Source organism: Xenopus tropicalis, chromosome 5, assembly GCF_000004195.4.
Source record: "Xenopus tropicalis strain Nigerian chromosome 5, UCB_Xtro_10.0, whole genome shotgun sequence".
NCBI classification, from domain to species: Eukaryota; Metazoa; Chordata; class Amphibia; order Anura; family Pipidae; genus Xenopus; species Xenopus tropicalis.
The window spans coordinates 49,255,205-49,280,463 of NC_030681.2; the positions used below are offsets into that span (position 1 = coordinate 49,255,205).

Sequence of the window (25,259 nt, forward strand, 5' to 3'; positions counted from 1 at the left end):
CACGCCATGAGCATAGTAGCAGGGCATTGTACCTAGTTAGCCATTGATCAAAATAGGAAATGTAGAATTAGCAAGGGCAAATTTATTGGATAATAAAATATAAGCTTTTAGGACTACTCAGGTACCTTCTTTAGGCATGCTGTAATCATAAATGTATATGGTAAGTTCTGGGCATAAACTCTGAACTACCCATATTCCAACATCTCTTAACATGATTAGTACAAATTGCTATGTGTTACAGGAGCTTTGTAGAGAATTTATTATTATTATTAATCTTCCAATGAGATTCCTACCAGATTTGTGTAAACATGGCTCCAGACACATATATAATATATGCGCTGTTTGACTGTTTGCCTGTTCTGACAAAACATTGAGCAAAATAAACCTTTGGAAGACTGATTCAGTAAATCCTGTGAGTGCTGTTCTTCTGCATTGTTTATGTATATGTATGTATGTAAAGCCTACATTTGCCTACAATGTATATCAGTTGAGCACAGGCCCGGATTTGCGGAGAGGCCGCAAAGGCCCGGGCCTAGGGCGGCACAAATTTGGGGGCGGCATGCCGCCCCGCCATCTAAAGCTTTTTCGCCCATACGGAGCAGTGGGGACCTCTCCCCAACTGCTCCGTATGCGAATGCTTACACGCTGTATCGATCGCGCATGCGTGCGGGGAATGCCGATCGTGCGTTTGCGCATGCGTGGGGGTGCCGATGGTGCGTTTGCGCATGCGCGGAGCAAGACGGACTGGGGCGGCCTTGGGGCGGCCTTGGGGCGGCGGGATTACAAATCCGGCCCTGGTTGAGCATGTCTCCCCCACCCAAATGGCATCATTTGTACTGCATATATCCCCTCCATTTTACAGCACCATCACATTTTCCTAAAACAAATAGCAGCTTTCACCCAGTGGCCATTTTTCCTCTGATACATAATCAGTTACATTTAAATCTGCAAACAGCCTACACACACAGACCCTTATTCAACATACATTTCATCAAGAACACAGGCTCACACAGGCACAACTGTCTCTGATAAACGTTCTGCTTTGTTTGAGCACTGTAATGGTTTGAAGCAGACGGCTAGAGCTGAGTTTCTATGGGAACCAGCAATGCCATCTCTTCACTGGCTGCTAGACTGGGGGGCGAGTTTAGTAATCTGAGCTTAGAACCACTGAGCATGTCTGGCATGCCAGGAATCAAAGCAAAAAGTGATTAAGCGGATGCTGCAGCCTTCCTATTAACCTCTGGACAACCAGTGTGGCAGGCATTGACACATTTCAAAGAGGCTGTTCACTGATTAAATTTAAATGTCCTTTAAAATGGCAGCTGCTATCTTAAGCAAAGGGAGAAAGCTTCTAAAGCTGTTTACTCGGATATGTTAATGGTTTCTTTAGAATAGAAATATTGTTCTAGCTGGCACTAATGTGGTAAATCTATTGGCAGTAAAATGCCAAAATGACTTTCCTTCTCCTTTGAAAAATTTATGGCCTCTATATCCATTTTAACATGTTCATGGACTCTCCCTGTGAGTGGCAGTAAGACGTAAAGGATACCTGCAGTCAAACATGAGCTGGTCACTCCCCACACTTAATAAAGGGTAGAATGCTATTTCACTGCTTTTCAGCATTTTTTTTCAGGTTTATGAGCTTCGCGTTTTTTCTTGAATAAGTGGAAATTTGAGATTTTTGAGTTTTTTTTAAACTAGATAAAAAAAATTCTATGCAAAATAAAGATGGAAAACAATATTTCTACAAAAGGGCAATACTGGATTTTTGAGCCTGAGATTGCTTATGTACTACAATTATGGGACTTGTTTTCTAGAATGCTTGGGACCTTGGGATAATGTATCTTACCGTAGTTTGGATCGCATGCCTAAGGGCAGACAAAGCATACATCCGAGCGTGGGCACACAGAGCGGAGCAGATTGTGGGTAATGTTCTCTTTCACGTTTTCTTCTGTGTGCCCACACCGGCAGTAGCCATAGCCATTAAGGCAGGCACATAGAGGAGCATACAGAAGTGGATCTGCTGGCAGAAAAGCAGAGGGCTGAGAAAACAGGATAGACGCTTCGTCTAACCTCGCCCTTAAGCCTACTAAAAATTATTCAAAAATTAAATAAACCCAATAGGATTGTTTTGTCACCAGTATGGATTCATGCAATTTAGATGGGATCAAGTACAAGGTATTGTTCTATTACTACAGAGAAAAAGAAAATCATTTTTAAAAATTAAAATTATTTGTTTAAAATGGGGTCTATGTGATATTGCCTTCCCATAAATAGGAGCTTTCTGAATAAAGGTTTTCCGGATAAGGGTTCCTATACAGTGAGGAACATAAGTATGAACTCCCTGTGATTTTGCAAGTGCATTCCCACTGTGAGAGACAGCATTTAAAAAAAAATTCAGGAAATCACATTGTATGATTTTTAAAGAATATATTTGTATTGCACTGCTGCATATACGTATTTGAACACCTGAGAAAATCAGCATTAATATTTGGTACAGAAGCCTTTGTTTGCAATAACAGAGGTCAAACATTTCCTGTAGTTCTGTAGATTCTAGCCCACTCCTCCACACAGATCTCCTCTAGATCTGTCAGGTTTCGGTGCTGTCGCTGAGCAACACGGAGTTTCAGCTCCATCCAAAGATTTTCTATTGGATTTAGGTCTGGAGACTTGCTAGGCCACTCCAGAACCTTCATATGCCTCTTACGGAGCAACTCCTTGGTTATCCTGGCTGTGTGTTTCGGGTCATTGTCAGGTTGGAAGACCCAGCCAGGACCCATCTTCAGTGCTCTGACTGAGGGAAGGAGGTTGTTGCTCAAAATCTCACAATACATGGCCCCATTCATCTACTTAATACAGTGCAGTCGTCCTGTCCCCTTCGCAGAAAAGCACCCCCAAAGCATGATGTTACCACCCCCATGCTTCACAGTAGGGATGGTGTTCTTGGGATGCAACTCATCCTTATTTTTCCTCCAAACACGGTGAGTGAAGTTTAGACCAAAAAGTTCTACTTTGGTCTCATCTGACCACATGACTTTCTCCCATGCCTCCCTCTGGATCATCCAGATGGTCATTTGCAAACTTCACACAGGACTGGACATGTGATGACTTGAGCAGGGGAACCTTCCGTGCAATGCATGATTTGAAACCATGCCGACAGTGACCTTTGAAACTGTGGTCCCAGCTCTCTTCATGTCATTGACCAGCTCCTCCCTTGTAGTTCTGGGCTGATTCCTCCAGAATACCCCACGAGGTGAGATCTTGCATGGAGCCCCAGTCCTAGGGAGACTGACAGTCGTCTTTAGCCTATTCCATTTTCTAACAAAAAATGAACAGTTGATCTGTTAATCAGTTGATCTGTTTTCACCAAGCTGCTTGGCAATTGCCCCGTAGCCCTTTCCAGTCTTGTGGAGGTCCACAATTTTGTCTCTGGTGTCTTCTGACAGCTCTTTGGTCTTGCCCATGGTAGTAGTTGGAGTCTGACTGTCTGTGGGGTGGACAGGTGTCTTGAAAGAGCTCAGACAGGTGCTACTAATTTAGATTAATGAGTGGAGTAGAGGTGGACTTTTTAAAGGCAGAGTAACAGGTCTTTGAGAGCCAGAATTCCCCCCTCCATGATTTCTAAGTGTTCAAATACCTATGTTCCTCACTGTACGTGTTCATAGGTAGCATGAAACAGTGGATATATTTTTCACAAATCCCATACATAATATTATACAGAGTATATTTGATACAGTTGTGTTATGGGAATAAGTAAATAGCCGAATAGTATATCTCTAGAGAAAAACGTCAAGCTAAATACTTTATTAGCTTCATTATGTGCTGCTTAAAATATCCCATTTGTACTTCTAATTAAACGGGAAGTACATTGCACATTTTTATCTCATTATCACTTGCTGTCATCATTTTTACTTAAAAAAAATGTATTGTGGACTTTCTCGTGTTCATACAGGTTTGTGGACATGAAGAATTATACTAATTAGCAAAACTGCATTACAATATACATTTCGGAACCGCTACTAGATATGATGTACAGTACTAAATCATTTTTTTACCAAGCAAAGATGCTGTGTCCCTGCCACACAGTTTTACCACGCAATTGGCACTGAATGTCTGCTTCATATGCAATACTAACTGATTTGGTGGTCATGTATTATTACAATTCACCAAAGCTGAACTGCAGTTTAATTAGTTTGGATAACAAAAAGGAATCTATAGGTACTAGTAGTAATTGTTGTTGTTATTCCTTTCTGTTCTCTGTTTCCGACTCTTGCACAGACATATATTGAGTTTAATTGTAATTACATTTACAATGTTCTTGCAAAAAAGAGGGGATGTGCAAATGGAGCATGGCCTGACACCAAGGGAAGTATATTTAAATGGCACCAACCAGTTACGGCAAACACCTAGCAATGTCACACCATTAAAATGCCAATAGGAACCTACCCCAAAACTATCCCTAGTCCTAGCTTTCCTCTGAAGCAAGTATAATACAGTACATCAGGGCAATTTTCCAATCTTTAACCCACTTCATGGAATTCTGCTTATAGATAAACAAATTGATGAAATGTATGACAAACCCCAGGGATTAACAGTCTTGTATGATAAAATAATATCAACCTGTATAAAAATAAATCACTGAAAACAGATTTTGTATTTTTAGTGCAAAACAAATGAAAACAGAAAAGAGAATGCTTAACTCCCATCTTGTTATCAAGCAGATCATATAATTAAAAGGTTCAGTTTTATAGGAACCTCCATGCAGAATAATTAGTAATGGGGAAGATTAGGACAAAGTCTTGTGACGATGACATGAACTGCATTTTACAAATGGTTAAGAAAATATATGAAGAAGGCATAGTATGTTTTAATTATGTAGTTCATGATTGTACATGACCAATAAATAAGTCATGTGGAAAGACATAACTTCTAAAAGGGAAACAAACCTCAAGGGGTTTTCAACCACAGGCCCCTCTGCTGCCTACCAAAATGCATAATCCAAACAAAATGTAGAACTGCACAGAAGGGTTTGTGGTCACAATGTTTGGACAGGTCACATCATCAAACAGGAAACTCAGATAGGACGTGGCATTACCATAATGGCTCCCAACCCTGCTGTGCAGTTTTGCATTTCAGGGGAACACTTCAGCAGTGAGGATAATGAGGTAGTTGGTGGGTTCAAATTTATTTATTTTGTAGGTAAAAATGTTTTTTTGTGACTGCTCCCTGCAGCACACTTTGGAAATGGCCCCGCTTGTCAGAGGGTCAGTAATTGCAATCTACATGTCAACTTTGGAAATTATAAATCCTACAACTTATGCAGTTATATCTATAACACCTGAAGAACAACTCTTGTGTGCTAGATTTAGAGTACATATACAGTAAGCCAAAGTAACAAGAGCATTACAAATTACTGGACTACACAGTAAAGAACAAGACATAAAACAAATAAAAGACAATAAAAGAAAAAAAGACAATATTTTTTTTCAAACACTGTTTGATTTATGACCAGAGAATGGTTCCATCCATTATGGTAGAAATCAATACCAAGCCAATACTTCCAAATCAATATCAAGATCTTCACCTGAATCTTTAAAACCCAGCTATATTAACTGACTACAAATTACACTTTTTACTGCTCAGGTCTCAGGTATTTGTTATAGCATGGCACTGAAACTGTATATATTTCACTTAGACTTTGGAAGGAAAGTGCCCATGACGTTTCTTCTCAGTCCTTTCTGAACCTACAGTACAGCTCATTACACACAGGTCCTTCTGCCCAGAAACACTCTAGTGAAACTACTAAACATTCAGTGCAGGGTGCAATTTGCAACTCTGTAGGGTGCCACGTTTTGATTTAATGATGTCCAGTGTACTCACAAAACCCTGGTTTGATGGGGTTAAATTATACATGCAAATTATATACAAGTGTTGCAATACTGTATAAATAGCATATTTTCATTTTTGTCTTTCATTCAAATTTAATCTGTGTTACTTACATAGTTACATAGTTACATAGGGTTGAAAAAAGACCAGTGTCCATCAAGTTCAACCCATCCAAGTAAACCCAGCACACCTAACCCACACCTACCAATCTATACACTCACATACATAAACTATAAATATAACCACTAGTACTAACTGTTGATATTTGTATTTTGTTAAGTAAGATCTGGGTCTTATTGTTCTATGAATTCATTATTTATGTGAAATTGTGTCCTTCATGCTTTATATGATTTTTTTATCAGAAACTGAAAATTAAACTTGCGTTTTTCGACATAATAAAAAAGTAATAAAACTACAATACGTACGTAATTAGAGCTACTATAACACCTACCTTTGGTCTCCAGTTTCTCCTGATCCCTTAGGCTTTCAATGAATGCTGACTGGCTGTCTGTAAGGGGCCAGCTTTTATATAGCACAGTAGCTTGTACAATGTACTTGTGTAGCTGAAAAAATACAATGAAATGGTCTATTATGCAAAAAAGCAATACATGCTAAGTATATATGTGTATATATCTAGCTATATATAAATATAGATATATATATTCCAAGGGTGCACACCATATTAAAAGTCAATAACTAGGTGCTAGAAGAAGGTCCCTGTGTCACAAAACATTGTGACATAAGCCTTTTTTTGCACATTTATAAAGCCAGACCCCACACAGAAGTGCAAAGCACTATGTGGAGGGCTCTTAATGAAAGCACTGTCTGGGGTCTGGCTGTGCTCTGCATCTTGCACCAGATAAATAATCTTGTGTGTGGTACAGGGCACAGGCCAGATCTGTCCTTAAAGGAGATGGAAAGGCTAATAAAGAGTTAATCTCAAGCTGCAGGCATACCTTCAGTTCTCTCAATAGTGCCCTTAAGTCTCCCCATATTTCTCCTGTTCAGATGATCAGAAGCCTCATAGGAAAAAAAACGCTGAGCTCTGTAAAAAAAGTTCCCATAAGGCCACACTCCTGCACTAAGACCAAGACCTGTGTACATGGGCAGTTTGTAAGACTATGAGGAAGATTCCTGCTGATTGGCTCAGATCACACATTCCTAAGGGGGGGGGAGGGAGTTCTTAGCATTCTTAATGGAGGGGGGACCAGAAAAGGGGAGAGGAGAGAACTGTGTGTCTCTGGCACTGGAAACAAAGAGACAACAAATCCTGTTTCTTTTGACAGAGGACTCAGTGCAGCGTTTCTGTGAGTGCTTATGGTTGTATTTACATAGACCTTTCTGATAAAGCTTACTTAGTTTTTACCTTTCCTTCTCCTTTAAAGTCTGCTACAGTGCTGGATGTAGGGCCCTGTTGTGGTCTGTACATGCTACCTCTCCGTATCTTGTACTCCTATATGATGCGCAAGTTAGGGGGCAGTTACGGTGCAAGATAACAACAGGACTTAATAACAAAAAGGTAAATTTCCTACAATTGTCTTATATCCCACATTTTATGCTTTATTTAGGGTATCTAGAAACCAGCATTTAAACCGACAGTTGATATGCAGAAGTATACGAAAGCAATCATGGCTATTATAGTGCTTGCAACAGCAGCCAGTAAATGATTGAGGTCTGTTTGCATGTGTGACCTAAATACGGCGTCAGATCATTGACAAGTTTCAGCATCATCATGATCCATCTTTGTGTGTCTGATGAGGATTCAGTACCTGCACATATATATATAATGTCAGTTGGTCAGAATTCTGTTATACATGCTCTAAACGACAAGGAAAGTCTAATACAGAGTTAATCTTCTTTCCACAGGCATACCTCCAGTGGTGTCATCTGTGAATATACGCCCCCTTATTTCAAGCGCTTTTTTTTTATCATAAGCCTCACTTTTGAAAAAAAATGCTGAGATACCTAATAGAAATACCCATAATCCACCGCTCCTTCATGAAGACCAAGACCCGGGAACAAGTGCAGTTGTTAGAATCAGAAGGCAGTACATGCACATTTAAAAGTATTCGTGAGCACGCTTTGTAAGATGTGACAAGGAGTGCTCACAAACACTTACCTGATAAAGCCCCCCCACCACTAAGTCTGCACCAATAGCAAACTACCAACACAGTCGTTATGGTGATGTATAAGCCAATCAGGAAGATAAACACAAACATTGCCTAGCACTTATTAGTTATTAGTACTCTGAGCCAATCAATATGTGTTTCCCCCTGCCTCCTTCATCCTTTTGGCTGCCTTCTACCATGGCAGGGAGGGAGGGGAGGTTTAATATTGGTGCATTCTGTTTGGCCATCTTGATGAAATCACATGCAGTAAAATGGTGGCTGCGACTGAGGATAAATAGGCCAACATATCACAGGGCACAGGAGGAGTACTGGGGAAAATTTTGAGAAAATAATCTAGCAATCAGGTACAGCAAGGGCCTTGCTTTAACATACAACAGACTTGGCATGTTCGAAATTCGGTGCGTGTATGGTGGGTGGGCAACATTGACAAAAGCCTTGGATATGCTGTAGGTTGTCTTCTCTATCAGCCAGGGTGGAAATTCGAACATTGGCAGTAGGTTAATGTTGAATAGTCAGATAGGGGTAGAATCTATTGTTTCTACCTGCATATCTGACGATTCAGCTCTTACTGCTAGTGGAGTGGACGAACAATCTTTCCTGCAACCAATGGTCAAGTGAAAGGTCATTATTGTAACGCAGTGATCCCCAATCAGTGGCTCATGAGCAACATGTTGCTCACCAACCCCTTGGATGTTGCTCCCAGTGTCCCCAAAGCAGGTGGTTATTTTTGAATTCCTGACTTGGTGGCAAGTTTTGGTTGCATAGAAACAAGATGTACTACTAAGCAAGATCTCCTGTAAGCTGTGTGCATAGAAGCTTCTTAATAGCCAATCTTAGCCACTATTTGGCACCTCCATGAACTTTTATGATGCTTGTGTTGCTCTCCAAGCCTTTTTACATTTGACTGTTGCTCACAAGTAAGAAAGGCTGGGGACCCCTGTTGTAACGTGTATGGCCACCTTTAGTTTTTTTACTCCCGGGATAACTTCTGAGGTTGTTAGAATATACCGGAAATACTCGAGTATAAGCCGAGTTTTTCAGCACAAAAAATGTGCTGAAAAAGTGGCCCTCGGCTTATACTTGCGTATATACGTTAGTTTAAATAGTCAGACAATTCTATGCACCTATCTGATGTTCCTGTGCTTGTTCACACCCCCCGTGGGCTCGCGCGCACCCTGGCCCCCGCCCCCCACGTGGGCGTACACTCCTGCACTCTAGCTTGCACCCCGCCCCCCCGCCGTACGTTCCGGCGAGAGCGCTCGAGTATATACGGTGTTACATATTGATAACTAAGCATTTGTTATCACTGGAACATGTTCTGTCTAATGAATTTGATTTTGCTCTAAATGGTGATCAATTATTCAAATGCTGTTTTGTGGCTACTTATGTATCAAGTAGATTTTTAATCTCAAATTTTCTCCCTTATGTTTTCCTTAAAGAATAAACACATATATTTTGGATAATTATTGTTAATTTATATAAGAACATGTATATTATCAATGGAGGACAACAGTATGCTTTATGAAGTAATCAAATTTAAATATTGTGGCTATTAGATAATCTAATTTTCAGGGGCTGTGTGTACTTTACCTTTTTATTGTGCACTCACACACATATATATACATATTTATGTCTGTATTTGCACCCAGTTCTGCTTAATGAAAAAAATAAATGGAGGAAGTCTAAACACAGAGCTTTTACCACCTTGATAAAGGTCCTAGTGCGGGTCCTTTTGAAAATTTTTGTATGCTATTTTGACCCTGCACCCACAGCTGATCAACCAGTCCAGATTTAAGTGCGGCTGCTCATATATGGACTGCTGTTTTAACCACAGTGCAGCCATTTTTCATTAAGTAGAACTTGGTTCAAACAGAGACAGATAGCTGCAGTTCTGCACTACATGATCAAAAATTCCTGTGCAGAGCTTTGTGATCAAAATATATCAGTTTTCTAAACTAGGATAATTCTTGTTCCAACATAGCAGATATTATTATATGTGATCTGGTGTCTGACATTTTAACAGTAACTTTACAGAAAATTCTGCTTGTAAACACACACTAAAGAAGAACAATTAACCAAATACAGGTATGTGACCTATTAGAAAAAATGCTCAGGACCTGGGTGTTTCTGTAATTTGGATCACTATTCCGTAAGTCTACGGTATACAGTACTTTTCTTACAGAAAAAATATTTTTTTTCTGTAATAATAATAATTTCTGATTTTTGTTAAATTATTTGTTTATAATGGAGTCTAAGAGAGATGACCTTTCCATAATTCTGAGCTTTCTGGATAATGGGATCCCATCCCTGTACCAAATTTGTATCCAACAATTTACAAAAGTTTATTATGCAGGTTGGAGGCAAGTTTCATGCTGTGAGGATGAGTGCTGAAAAACAGATATGATAACAAAACAACAGAAACAAACATAACTAAAATGTTCTTTATGTTAGATACAGGAATATATTTGCTAAATTGCAGATTATTGCTTACCACAAGCGGTGTTGTTGTTTTTTCCTCAGGGTTTTCATTTTCTGATATGTTATGTCCTTCCTCATGATGAGCTTCTAATATGACTTCTGTTCTAGTCTTGCTGTTTTTAGTACTGCCTCCTGAAGTAATTCTTCCTTTCTTTGTTCCATTCAATAAAGTCTGACTTTTGCTTGCTGTTGAATAATAGGTTTGTGCTTTTATTCATTTATAAGAAAATATGTTTAAGCAAAATAAAATTGTAATCCTTTTATAGAGTATTTACATATATATCAGTTTACATCTTATATGCTTTTCTAATGGCCAAAAATTACATTCATGTAAAATCTTCTTCCTACATAGAAGATTTTTTTTATCACTTACTGGCATTTGGCTTAGGTAGAAATCAAGGCATCTGGCATACATAGCCACATTCCTTGTCACTAATAAATAAATGGTGTATAGGAGGATTAATGATGGCTGATCCACCTATTATTATTACAGTATTAGCATTTTTAAGGATTTATTTTAAAAAGCCCCTTATTATTATTTCTCTTTTTTAGTTGTGTATGAGAAGGTATTGCAGTTATTCATGTTTTTGCTAAACTGGCTTCACCCTTATTTTTAATAAAATAACATATAGAATGTTATAAACTTAATTAGTATATGCAAACAGCCCTTTATAAATAATTCTAACATGACCTTGAAGTTTGGAGTTTAAGGGGCTGATTTACTAACCCACGAATCCGACCCGAATTGGAAAAGTTCCGACTTGAAAACGAATATTTTGCGACTTTTTCATATGTTTTGCGATTTTTTCGGATTCTGTACGAATTTTTCGGATCCAATACGATTTTTGCGTAAAAACGCGAGTTTTTCGTATCCATTACGAAAGTTGCGTAAAAAGTTGCGCATTTTGCGTAGCGTTAAAACTTACGCGAAAACTTGCGCATTTTTCGTAGCGTTAAGTTTTAAAATTTCGTAAAGAATCCGAAAAAATCGCAAAACATACGAAAAAATCGCAAAGTACCGATCATTACGAAAAAAACGCAATCGGACTCCATTCGACCCGTTCGTGGGTAAGTAAATCAGCCCCTTAGTGTTGTCTCTGTGTTTGAAAATGATATGAGAAAATAAATGCATGACATTGCACTTTTCAGTGTGACTGGAATAAATTAGGGCTTAATGGCAAACGACGCAGATTCAACTCTGATAAAAGCAGTTATCTATCTAGGAAAAATGAAACTCACCAATTGTAGTTGAAGACTTCCTTTTTTATATTACCGGTAATTTGGGGGAGATTCTAATAATGCCTTAAAGATGACCTCAACCCGCTCCAAAATCCCAGCCCCCCTCAACTGGTCTCCATCACCCGCCCCCCTTGCCTTTCTCTCCTTGCAGAATCTATTACACTCAAAAATGTCCCTATTTTTGAACCTGCTATAGGAACAGAGAGTTTTGCAGCCATTGTGGATCCTCTTCAGTTACATCGAAGACATTGCAGGAGCATGCCCAGTTGAAGCTGATCCCCAACCTTGCTTCAACTGCATATTCTCCTGCAGGCTCTATGTTGGTGAACTTACAAGAGTATCCAAGCAGGGAGAATATGGTGCTTGTGCTGCACAACACTTTTGAGCGTAATAGACTCTGCAGGGATATGGGGCCAATGGAGGCCAGTTGAGCCAGGGGGATTGAGTTGTCCTTTAAAAAGGAGATTGGATATCTAACTGTACAGTCAAATATTCTTCTTATTATTAGGAATTTGTGTCAACACATTTCACAGTGCTGTAGAAAAGAAGGACTACAGACTTTTAATGAAAAAACAAATACTGCTTTTATTTTGCATTCTCCAAAGGCACATACACGCTGAACTTAATGGTATTTTTCTTAAGTTAAACTAATAATAAAATATTCCTTAATCATTCTTTCAAAAAATATTTATTCTGTGAAGTTAGAAATGTCTTTACTGTCTGTTAATATAGTTTATCTGCTCTGATGTAAAAATGGGTACACCATTTGACCGCTTTTATTTAACACTCCTTGCACTTCCAAGCACTGCCAATTCCTTCCTGATGGGCTGTTGAACCTATTGATGCAGGGGAAAGAGTTCACTTCTTGCCCAGCATCAATAGGAGCAGAACACCGGTGCCTAAACATTCAGGCACAGATGTAACTTGCACACTGAACACCAAAAATGATGCCTCATGGACTGTGGTAGGTGCTTCCCCCTTGCATCCACGATGACACTGGAATTCTGGAAAAAAACACTGCATTGTTGGAGAAGAACATGGCGATTGCACTCAAAAATTGCACTTTGCTGACTGCACTTGCGGGCATGAATGAGCCCTTTTATTAATTGTATCTAGTTTGTGTAAACCACAAGATGTAAAATACACATACAATAATGCAGTACTTACAAAAAGCACTCATAGGTCTTTCATCGGGCAGAAAACATACTGCAGGAATGACTGCTTGACCTTTTCCAGTTGCACTGACAAGCTCTTCACCATTATCCAAAATCTGTATCTTGAAATATGCATCTGGTTTCCCTGTCTGAACTTGTATTGTTGCCATGTGCTCTACTGAGGTTTTCACTGCATATCTTCATAGGAATAATATTAAAAAAAGGTTACATGGACTAAAATTCAATGCCAAAATGTAGACAAATGTTAAGGTGTTAATGCTAAAATTATTAGCTACAAGTAGAAATATTCTACTTATTTCATAAATGGATTGAGACTCTCTCCTAACACAAAATAGAGCTCCTTATGCCAAACATACCAGAAGTAAGAGCTCACTCTAATATTTTCCATTTGTTTTTTCCTGATGTAAATATGGTTTAGACAACCTTGAACTGGATGGTTTTTTAGTCTTCGCTATTTTAGAACTAGCTGCTGTAACAAGTTTCAAAGCAGCTTTTAAGAGCCTCTCAAGGTCTCCAGAGTTGAAGATGCCTTCAAAAGCAGCTGATTTTATAGTTTCTATTTAGAGTATTAGAGAAAATGTCTTAGAAGCAGAAAGGTATAATATGGGATCTGTTATCCAGAATGCTCAGGACCTGGGGATTCCCAAATAAGGGGTCTTTCTGTAATTTGGATCACCATACCTTAAGTTTGCTAAAAATCTTTTAAACATTAAATAAACCAAATAGGATTGTTTTGCATCCAATAAGGATTAATTATGTCTTAGTTGAGATCAAGTAAAAGGTACTATTTTATTAATACAGAGAAAAAGAAATACATTTTTTAATAAGTAAATTATTTGATTAACACGAAGCCTATGCAAGGGTTTTCAAATAAGAGATATTTGCCTTTTGTTGGGGGTGTATAGGAAATTGTATAGATTGCACAATAGCATTAACCACAGTAAGGAATGTTTTGAAGAAAGCTCTATGAATAATTAAAACAAAAAATATGTATATGTTTAGAGTATCAATTTATAGGATCCACACAATGTTATTTGTTTGTAGTGCAACACTAAATTACAATTCTCTACAAGTTCTTGATAATAAAAATATTAAAAATGTTCAGTTGTTATTTTGGGAGAATGTAAAATGATAGTAACATTTAAAATGATGGTAACATTTAAGACATTTAAGACATTTTAATGCACTGTTTACTGGTACGAAGAATAATCAGAACTTGACAGTCCAACTCCGATGGCCATTCAAGAGTCTATAGATGCTTGCCATGGAGTCAGTGCCATTTAGTTTCTCCATATACATACATTTCTTCAGGACAGCTTTATCATACTTAAGGCGACAAACACATAAGTGACAGTATATAAATAACCCCAAAGCATATAACCACAAACAAAATGTTAATAGATAAGTATAGACTGACATACTTACTGTGCCTAACAGTCTTTCCCTATGATGTTGTCTAGGCAGTACTCAAAACTAATAAAGCATATTGTACAAAGCTTAACAGATCCCTTATTTTGGAGGGGAAAACAGTTTTTTCTCACTTATGTAATGTCATAATCAATTACATCAGTGACCAGTGTAACCTACAAAACTGTGCATTCTAATGACAAACTATTTATAGATTCTTAGGTCACTACATAAAGACATACTTCATATTAAAGAAATTAAATATTTATGCATTCTTACTTTATAAATTCAGTGGTCATTTACTTGTGTCCTGACCCCTAAGTCGATGCCCCTTAATGCTTATTTAGAAGGCACTTGCATCTGGGGTCTGGCAACACTCTGCACATCATTCTAGATAAAGTATGCAAAGCAAGGTAGAGATCGCAGTGTAGGTGGGAGCAGTGCAGCCCTATACTACATGCCATATGGCAGGCAGTAAGTACAGGGCTTCACTGACTTGCATGTCTGTATAATAGGGGTGAGGAGGGGGTTGCACTGCCCTTCCCATACACCTTATGAATACAGAGTAAATTACCTGTTATGACTATGTAAAAGCACTGCCATTATGTTATATAATACTCTTCAGCACCTGAAGGTAAGGTATATTCCTATTTATATGCTCATCCAAGCCTTCTTTTTTTTTTTTATAAATGCTTAACTACAAGCCACTCATCTAAGTTTCTACTCCTTATCACATGGTAAGTCCCTTGATTGTGCAAAATGGTAAGGAAACGTAACATCTAACCAGATCCCAATTTTTTGTTATGATCGTTAGGATGGCACATGATCAGAAAATGCCACTGGCCCATGATACCAGGTAATTACAATCACTGGAAAGGGGGAAGGGGCCTAACATTTGGCACCCCCAGGGATTTAGACTTTCTTTCTCCTTTAAACATGATGTGGGTTCTAGAAGATTACACAATAATCAGATATTAACATTCTCTTGCTGTGTCTTTTCAGATGTTAAACATGAAGTAGTCTTTGTCTTTTTGATCTGTATGCTTATTTATTAATATGGAAAAATAATTTAAATAAAACACTTTAATATCTCAAATTTGGGAGTTTACAAACTAAAAAAAAAATAGCAAAACTCGAAAATCTCTTATTGAAAATATAGCTTAACTTTGCCTAGGGCAACTCCCATTGGCTTCTACATAAACTCGAGTTTTACCACAAAAAACTAAAAAAAATAAAAACAAACTGGAACATTTATAAATCACCCCCTATGTGTATGAAACTGCCTGAAACATGATAAGGAACAACTTTCTGCACATTGCTGTGTCTAAGGGAAATTATACATGGCATATCTATATATTCATCATGCTGTATGCTCTGGGACAGTATGAATTATGTTGCTAAAAATGTATACATTATATATTATTTCTTAATGGAAATCATAAATAATCAGACATTTTATAGAACTTCTATTCTATAGAATTTTATAGAATCTCTCTCTCTCTGTATACACATAACAATAAATGCTTGTTATGGCTTTTGTTACGGTATATCTGAAGTACCTGAAAATGATGTCCTTGTCATTGGGGATGTAATAGTCTCTGACTTCTCTAACAGAGAAATTGTTGCTTACAGCCTCACGAGAAAGAGAAGGTAGTGGTTTGCAGGCCCCAATCAGTCTCAGTCTGCACTTCCCAGGTGATATGCTGAAGTCACCAGAATGAGCTTCTGCCACAAATGTGTAGCCTTTCTGGAAAGTAAGGACAGCATTGAACACTTGGAAAATTACCATTTGTTGCATTTAAGCAGTATAGTTGTGATTTTTTGTTTCCCATTTTTTAGAAACTGAATAATCTAATTAAGATGCTTTTATTCAAGAAACCAATATTCTCTCAATAAAGTTACTTCAATATTATTGGTCTACAAGTTCTGCAGACTGGTTTTGTTTCTATCTCTAGATTTTTTTAATATTTTAAATTGTGTATGTCTTACAGTCCTGTCTATAGTTCTTGCAACAATGGCGATGAGCGAAATTTTTCAGCTGGCATGAATTTGCTGTGAATTTCTGTGTTTCACAAAAAATATAAAAAAATATTTGTGCAACAATTAATTTTTAGGGTTTTGCAAATTTTACGCTGTTTCAACTAATTTTTCAGCGAACTGAAACAGGACAGATTAGCTCATCACTATTCTCTTGTAGGTAAGATACACACACCACCCTTAGTACCAAAGAGAATAATAGTCTCATTGCTGCCTTCCCAAGGTATTGAAAAATAATTATTTCACAATTATATGACATCTTAGTCATATAAGTAGGGCAAAAAATTTGACATTTGAAAAAAAACCAAAAAATTACCAAAGGTATATATATACACACATACAGGTAAAGGGGCCTGCAAAAAAGAGACCTTTCTGTAATTTGGTTCATCACTCCCTAAACCCTGAAGGAATTGTTTTGCCACCAATGTGGATTCATGCAGATAGTTACGTTCATGTATAATGTACTGTTTTATTATTACAGAAAAAAGGAAATTCTGGATAACGTGTTTCCATATATTGAAATGCCATACCTGTATATAAAAAATAATTTTATTTCCCTATTTAAAATAATTGCAGTGGAAAAGTAGCGACACAGGTATGGTAAGTTTTGTAATAATTTTTTTGACTAACCTGTAGGTTAGATAATAACAAATAAACAGGCATTCTAGCATTTATTGCGCCCTTTATCAATGAATCATGGCAGACCTTGGAGGTAGTACCTGGGTTATAATTTAAGACATGTATTGGTTGACAAGGTCTTAAGTGTTTTAAATATTTTATATTTGGTTTCCTTTTGTATATGTTCCTTATATTTCCATTTAGATTTGGATATTCGTTATGGACTTTCTTTCCACGTGTTTGGATGAATACTAAAGACTGTACACATTGAAACGTGAGAAATATGGACTATATTTATGGACTATTTATTTGGATCATGCGTGGGTCATTAAAAAGTTTTTTGGAAAGTATTTGTGGGGTCGGTACACTCCTGGTTGTGGGAGGGTTTATAAGGTGTGTAAATAGCTGCTCACCTTTACAATTGAGAAAGTTTCCTTGTGTGACTCAAAACATGTTGTGTGTCGTCTTTGCAGCAGAGACTGCCTTGGCCTGTGCTCCTGCCACTGAATATTAGATATACATTGGTTTGAATCCAGACAGTGGGATTCGTGGAAAAGTGGAGCAGTGTGTGGGGAAAAAAGGATGTTAAAGGACAATGAAAGGTTAATATAAATTAAGAGTAAGTCTAAAGGCATTCTTTTTAAGTACTTACTGCATATCTAAATTCCCAGATCCCTGCTTGCTTCTCTGAGATATGGTGCTGGCAGCCTACAGCAGTGTGAAGACTACAGTGACATCACTGATATCTCTCTGTCCTTCCTGTAGGCTGCCAGCGGCAGCCTTCCTATTCTCTGAGCATGTGTGTAACTTGATCCTGTCTCCTGTTCTGAGCTACACATGCCCACCAGCCAATCAGATCGGATCTGGCAGAGGGGAGGGGGGGAAGGGAATGAAACACATGTGCAGTACGAAGCAAGGAGGGAAAGGAAGGGAGAATACCTTTTTAGAGATGGCTGCCTGTTCTAGAAAATGTGAAGTAAGTGTGACTGAGTAAATATTTGATTAGGTGAGCCAAAAGTGTGGCGTTTTTACTAAACAATAGGAGGACTATTGGGCAGTATGCTTTTTAAATTTTGACTTGCATTCTCCTTTAAGAAAATCTGTTGTGGAATTAACTGCTACAAACCATTTTGTAGCTCCTGACAGACCCCCAGAAAAATGTGTCATACTATTGAGCCTGATGTGTATTTTGCCAGTTACCTGGGCTTTGACAAAGCTTCTAAAATCTATGTTATAATACTAAGGGGCCCATTTACTTACTCACGAATGGGCCGAATACGTCCGATTGCGTTTTTTTCGTAATGATCGCTATTTTGCGACTTTTCTGATAATAGTCGCGACTTTTTCGTTGCCATTCCGAATGTTGCGGAATGTGGCGATTTTTTCGTAGCGTTAATACTTGCGCGAAAAGTCGCGACTTTTTCGCAGCTTTTGCGCCGAGTACGAAAGATTCGGATTCATTCAAGCTTCAGTATGGTGACTTTTCTTGGGCCAGGTTGGAGCTGTAGGGTGCCATTGAGTCCTATGGGAGGCTTCCAAAATCATGCTAAGTCTGAAAGTTTCGCCCGCCGCTTACGACGCTCAATACGAAAAAGTCGCGACAAGATACGAGCGCATCGTAATGGCTACGAAAAACTCGCGTTTTTTCGCGCAAATCGTATTGGTAACGAAAAAGTCGCGACAATTTCCGCAAAGTCATAAAGGCGCCGAAAATTCGCAAAAAATACGAAAAAGTCGCAAAATGTTCGTTTTCCAATCGGAATTTTCCCAATTCGGATTCGAATTCGTGTCTTAGTAAATGTGCCCCTAAGGGTTTGTTTGTGTGGCCAATACCATGAGAAGACTATTGTTCTCTTTACAAAAAGAGGTGTAAGAGGTTACAAAGGATGGTGTAAGTCTCTTACCTATTGGAGTAAGAGGAAAAAAATATTTTTCCTAGGTACATTTTTCACTAGGAAACTTCTATATATGAAAGAGTACAAAATGTAAATGCAAATAAGTGTGACTAACTGAATATTTACAACACCGGACTTTTCGCAGAAATTCAGAGCCAATCCAAACACGCAAGTCAATAGCAAGCTATTGGCAACAATAGCAGCCAAGATAGCAGAGCAAGAAAAAGGGTAAAGCAAATGACAAAAAACACTTCAATAAATATCCTAAATGTCTGTAATCAATTTAAAATGCTAAATGCATCAACATATTTATCAACAAATGTAACTAGCTAGGAGTAAAAATAATCCAAAACTATTTTTTAATTACGCGAATAGTAAAAAAATGCATCAAGAAGGGGTGGGAACCTTATTATCATGGGGTGGTCAGTTGGTTGATGAGGACAGGGAAAAAGCAGAAATTTTGAACTGTTATTTTTCATCTGTCTATACATCTGTGGAGCCAGCTAATGAAGGCTTCCCTTTTAATATACCTAGTTCTAATAATACAGCTACTGATGCATGGGTCACTCGGGAGGAAATTCAAAAGAGACTTGAACATGTAATGGTAAACAAAGGTCCTGGATATTAAACGAGCTTAGCGCTGTTATTGCCAAACCCCTTCACTTAATTTGTCAGGATTCACTGAGGTCTGGCATAGTGCCGAGAGAATGGCGAATTGCTATTGTGGTGCCGTAATTAAAAAAGGGATCCCATTCTCAGCCAGAAAACTATAGGCCTGTTAGTCTGACATCAGTAGTAGGAAAGCTTTATAATATAAACCCAAGCTATCTACTGAATGGTAGTTTGTTGGGGGATCCTTAATGGAGAAGGATCTGGGGATTTTTGTAGATAACAAGTTGGCTACTAAAGCAAATAAAGTGCTGTCTTGTATAAAAAAGGGCATTGACTCAAGGGATGAAAACATAATTTTGCCTCTTTATAGGTCCCTGGTAAGGCCTCACCTTGAGTATGCAGTGCAGTTTTGGGCTCCAGTCCTTAAAAAGGATATTAATGAGCTGGAGAGTGCATGCAAAGCTGTTGTGATACTATTATCTACAGTTAGCATTAATGTTTGTATATATAGTTTATGTATGAGAGTGTATAGATAGGTCAGTATAGGTTTGTGTGTGCTGGGTTTACTTGGAAGGGTTGAACTTGATGGACTTTTTTTAACCCTATGTAACTATGTAACAGATGAAAACCATACAAACCCCATGAATGTTTGTATGCTTTTAATATGTTGATATAAATAATTTCAGTATTTTAAATAGATTTTGGAGATGTGGGACATTGTTTAGACTGACTTCATAAAACCTGTTGTTCCGAGGACATTATCCTACACCCATTATCCTTTATTGAGCATTTAATTATTTGAAAAGTAAAAAACAGATTGAAGGTCAGGGCAAACAGATGGCTTTTGTGTGATAGAAGTCAGGGCAGGCAAGAGATCAAAACTGAAAGAAACAGGGAGAAGTTCTACAAAGAAAGTCAAATACCAGGAGAACGGCTTTAGCAGGACCTCAGGTCTGAGAGGACAGCTATATGCATGACAACAGCCTTTAATAGGTGTTTTGGAACCAGTTCAATAGTACAGGTGCCAATACAAGGTGGATAGCAGCAGGGCCTTAGCATCAGAGTCCCAGTCTGATATTCAATTCAGTACTTAGAATAGTACTGAAAAAGTCAGTAAAAAGAAATGCAATTAGGAAAAAGTAATTCTGCAACTATAAACACTCACTTGTAATTTGTTGTCTTTGCTACTGCCTTCATAAATGACAAAAACATTACAACATGTTACTTTGAGATTTTTCTGGCAAAAACATACAAGCAGCTGTAGCATATGCATATTCGTTGGATGAAGACAATTGACGAGCCTGCCCTTGGCAATTATTGGCACAAAAGGTAGCTGTCACGGGTTTTAAACAGATTTTAAATGGCACTACTTTTCATGGGAGATAAGCACAAAGCATCTGCTACTGAACTGGTCATAAAAAGAAGCTGGCTTGTTATTTGTAGAACTACACAATGAAAGCATGGTGATGGTTCTCAGAGTTTAAAAACAAAAATTGTGTTCCTCTACAAGAGAAACATTCAGGTGTTATAAGATAAAAGATTAAAAAGATAAATCCAAAAAATAATTTATACAAATGTATACAAATGAATGGAAAGAACAGCTGAGCTGGCTCTTACTCTTCAATGGATCATTTTTAAATGTAGTGCCATTGGAGGAATGCTTTGGTTAGTGGGCTGGTTGTTAAAAGAAGCTGGGTCACAGAACATATCTACTGCTTGATGTGAGGAAACTTTGACATGTGAGGTGGAAGGATGAGCAAAGGATGAGCTGCTTTGTACTTTAAGCAAGCAGTTCAAATAGACCAGGGGGTTCATTTTACATTCTGAATTCTGCACAAGGGTGTCTATTGATGCAGGATAACCATAGAGCTACCAGCATCTTAAAGGAGCAGCTCAGTGTAAAAATTAAACTGGGTAAAATAGATAGACTACGCAAAATAAAAAATGTTTTCAACATAGTTAGCCAGCCAAAAATATAAGCTATAAAGGCTGGAGTGAGGAGATTTCTAACACAAAGGCCATTACTTCCTCCTTTATAGCTCTCTAAGCTGTTAGCAGTCAGTAACCAATCAGTGGCTTAAGGGGGTTCCCATGACTTCAGGGTTCCCACTGTGGGCTTTGTGCAATTGTGGACATTTTGACACATTGAGTGCAATAGCATCGGACACAACAACTACTTGTGGTTGCAATTATGCTGGAATTGAAAGGAAAATGCTGCATTCTGAGTAAAAACGTAATTTGTGTGAAACTACACATTGCGCACTGCACTTGTGTTCGAAATCATCTCTCAGGTCTTTCCAGCAGAAGGGCTGCAGGTTAGATGTTGCCCTCTGAGAGATTTTTATGGCTCCCAGTCTGCTCAAGGGCATAGATATCTTTAAAGAAGAATTCAAGCTCAACAAAGAAACGTTGTACATTATGGGGCTGATTTACTTACCCACGAACGGGTCGAATGGAGTCCGATTGCGTTTTTTTCGTAATGATCGGTACTTTGCGATTTTTTCGTATGTTTTGCGATTTTTTCGGATTCTTTACGAATTTTTCGGATCCAATACGATTTTTGCGTAAAAACGCGAGTTTTCCTATCCATTATGAAAGTTGCGTAAAAAGTTGCGCATTTTGCGTAGCGTTAAAACTTACGCGAAAAGTTGCGCATTTTTCGTAGCGTTAAGTTTTAACGCTACGAAAAATGCGCAACTTTTCGCGTAAGTTTTAACGCTACGCAAAATGCGCAACTTTTTACGCAACTTTCGTAATGGATACGAAAAACTCGCGTTTTTATGCAAAAATCGTATTGGATCCGAAAAATTCGTACAGAATCCGAAAAAATCGCAAAACATACGAAAAAGTCGCAAAATATTCATTTTCAAGTCGGAACTTTTCCAATTCGGGTCGGATTCGTGGGTTAGTAAATCAGCCCCTAAGTTTTGTTATTCTGGACCATCACAAGGCAACCACAGCCCTTTAGCAGGGATGATTAAAAATCTTCACAAAATGTTAAAGGAGACATATCCTATAAAAATTATGAATGTACCAGTGAATTATACTCCTCTAGATATAGAAGGATTGTGCTTTAAAAAGTTGTATTTAAGACTGATTTATTGAGAAATTCCACCAAAACCCCACTAGTCCCGCCCATCTGTGCCACTTCCTGCTGGCTGAATTCTCTGGATGTGCAGGGGAGCCGGCGGCCCTCCATACACTGCACTGTAAGATAGGAACCAATCAGCAGCTAGGCTGACCTGATAGGGAACTGAAGCCTATCTGTGCTTGTGTGAGTGCAGGGCTGTGATTGGCTCTCTCCCTCCTACTGTGCTTCTGGCAGGGACCGTTAGGACACGCCCACTCTTCATTTCAAACTCGGACAGAGAAGTGAGAGGATCTATAGGGAGCTCCAATAAAGGGGCCATTTTTACAGATAGGATTAATTTTTAGCAAAAAGTGAAACCAGCACCATATATTATTCATAATTGCCTACAAAATTAGCGTTTTTCCCATTTATCCAATATGTCTCCTTTAAGTATACACATTTGACTCTATAATCGGATATATTTCTTTAAATAATTAATTTCTATAAACTAATTACCCTAGACCGCTCTCACCGCCTTAAATGAATTTTTGTCTTCTCCTTCACAAGGGCATTGCAATACTTATTAATTCACCAGGGATTGTCAATGCTTAGGTTCTGAGGTCATATCAGCTGTCAGGTCTTGCTCCCTATGGCCTATTCCTTTGCCTCCATGTCATCTCTTATAATATCAACATCTTGTTTATGTTAACATTTCATTAAATCCAAATTAATACAGAATAACCGTGACAATAAACAACATGAAAAGTCCACAGAAAAGCAGAGATGAAGTTATTGTATGATATCTAAAACACAAATTTTACAGAAAAAATATTTTATAGCATGCCTTATTGTTGGGAAGCTGTTGAGCTAAACATGCCCTTCTTCCTGAATAAAGTCACAAAAGCAAAAGTGATTCATCATGTCACAGTTAAAAATGATGTTAAGCAAAAGTGACATTGTACTGCTCAAAGGACATCAACATGCTGACAATAAGGTAAACTACAGCTTGTGTTGGGTAAGCATGCCACAAATATCTTTTGCCTGTTTTATAATTAATTCTTAAATGATAGAAGTATGTAGGCCATCACTGCGAATGGAACATGTACACTGAGCAATGATTTCAGCATTTCCCTCGCATTAAAGGGGACACCCAGTGCTTCTCAAATTAAACTTAAAACCACATTTCTTTTTTTATTGGAACATCCGTATCTTTTATAAATGAATTTTAAAATCTTAGATGTCAATCATATATCGCATTCCCCCTCTCTATGCCTAAGGTACAGTTTCATTTCTTTACTCCTCACATTCCTACTCTGTCTATAACTATAAAGCCTGTTCATGGGCATGTGCATCAAGTCCTCATTTCTGGCACATAAATTACATTTTGGAATGATACAAAGCTCGCCTTCATAACAGGCTCTACAAAATGGTACCAGCCTGTATTTTCTAATTGTGCATTCCAAAAGATTAAAGGCAACAACATGTAAATAATTTATATAGCATAAATAAAGCTTATTTTTCTCAACAAACATGATGAAATATGATCTGCAATTACTACTTAGGGTGACAGGCACCCTTTAAAGATTATTAATGTTGTGTAGCCATGGCGGTAGAGCTTATCTGTTATCTGCTATGTACCTGCTATCTGCTATGTACCTGCTATCTGCTATGTACCTGTGTATTTTCTCCTTTTTCCAGCTTAAATGGCTGCTTCCATGGCTACACAGCATCTTTGGTTATATAAACTATTATATATATATATTATAGACTATTAGTCTTTCTGAAGCAAACATACAACTTTTTACCAGTGCAGGACAACAGTACCTTATGTTATAAATACTTTAAGGCACTTTCATTTTTTGGTGTTACTGTTCTTCTAATGTTCAGCGAAGAACAGAGGAAATCTTTGCTACAAAGGGTGCTGTTTAAAGGGGTGATTCATCTTTAAGTTAACTTTTAATATGTTATAGAATGGCCAGTTCTTAGCAACTTTTCAATTGGTCTTTATTTTTTACTGTTTTTTAATGATTTGCTTTCCTCTTGTGACTCTTTCCAGCTCTTTTCCTATTCTAGTTTCTCATTCGAGAAATAAAAAAAACCAAATAATAAAACATGAAGACCAATTGCAAATTGCTTCAGAATAGTACACTCTACAACATACCACAAGTTAATTTAATAGTGAGCAACCCTTTAAATTCCATATAGGGATCATTGTATTTCAGAGCACCTTTTATAGCTGCATATATTAAACCCATATACACATGCATCAGTGTACTATACACTCATTATTTATAATACAGTCTGTAAAAAAGAAATCCCAAATGCTTACCTTGTTCCTTGTATAAACATGAGGTGCTACTTTGTTAAAAACCCATGGCATTTCCTCCAATGTATCATTATCTATGACGTGAAGAACACAGGCTGGGATGGAGGTATATATCTTAGGTACTATAAGCATGTCTTCACATACATTAAATACTTCTCTACAGGAAAGAAAAATACTTTAATAATATTAAATCACTTTTGTATTTTTATACTTCTTGTCATTTTATTGATCCATTACTGGGGTAAAGCTGATTGGAAAGCTATGCTAATCCTGGCTACAAATACAGAAATCCATTGCATACACACTTTGTACACATTTTTTACACACCAACTGACATTTTCTTGCAGCCTACATTTTTCTCATACAAGGTCTGAGTTGGAATAAAAC

At 37.8% G+C, this 25,259-nt stretch overlaps 1 protein-coding gene across 1 annotated transcript in view; it reads right to left on the reverse strand.

Moving 5' to 3' along the window:
• The window catches only part of adgb (androglobin), a 101,565-nt gene that overhangs the window by 12,495 nt on the left and 63,811 nt on the right, over positions 1-25,259 (reverse strand). Inside the window, exons 25-29 of the mRNA XM_002936374.5 lie at positions 24,876-25,029; positions 15,874-16,061; positions 12,900-13,084; positions 10,507-10,679; positions 6,338-6,449 (exon numbers count right to left, since the gene is read on the reverse strand). Of these exons, the coding sequence (XP_002936420.4) occupies positions 6,338-6,449; positions 10,507-10,679; positions 12,900-13,084; positions 15,874-16,061; positions 24,876-25,029 (812 nt within the window). The remainder of the gene's footprint in view (positions 1-6,337; positions 6,450-10,506; positions 10,680-12,899; positions 13,085-15,873; positions 16,062-24,875; positions 25,030-25,259) is intronic.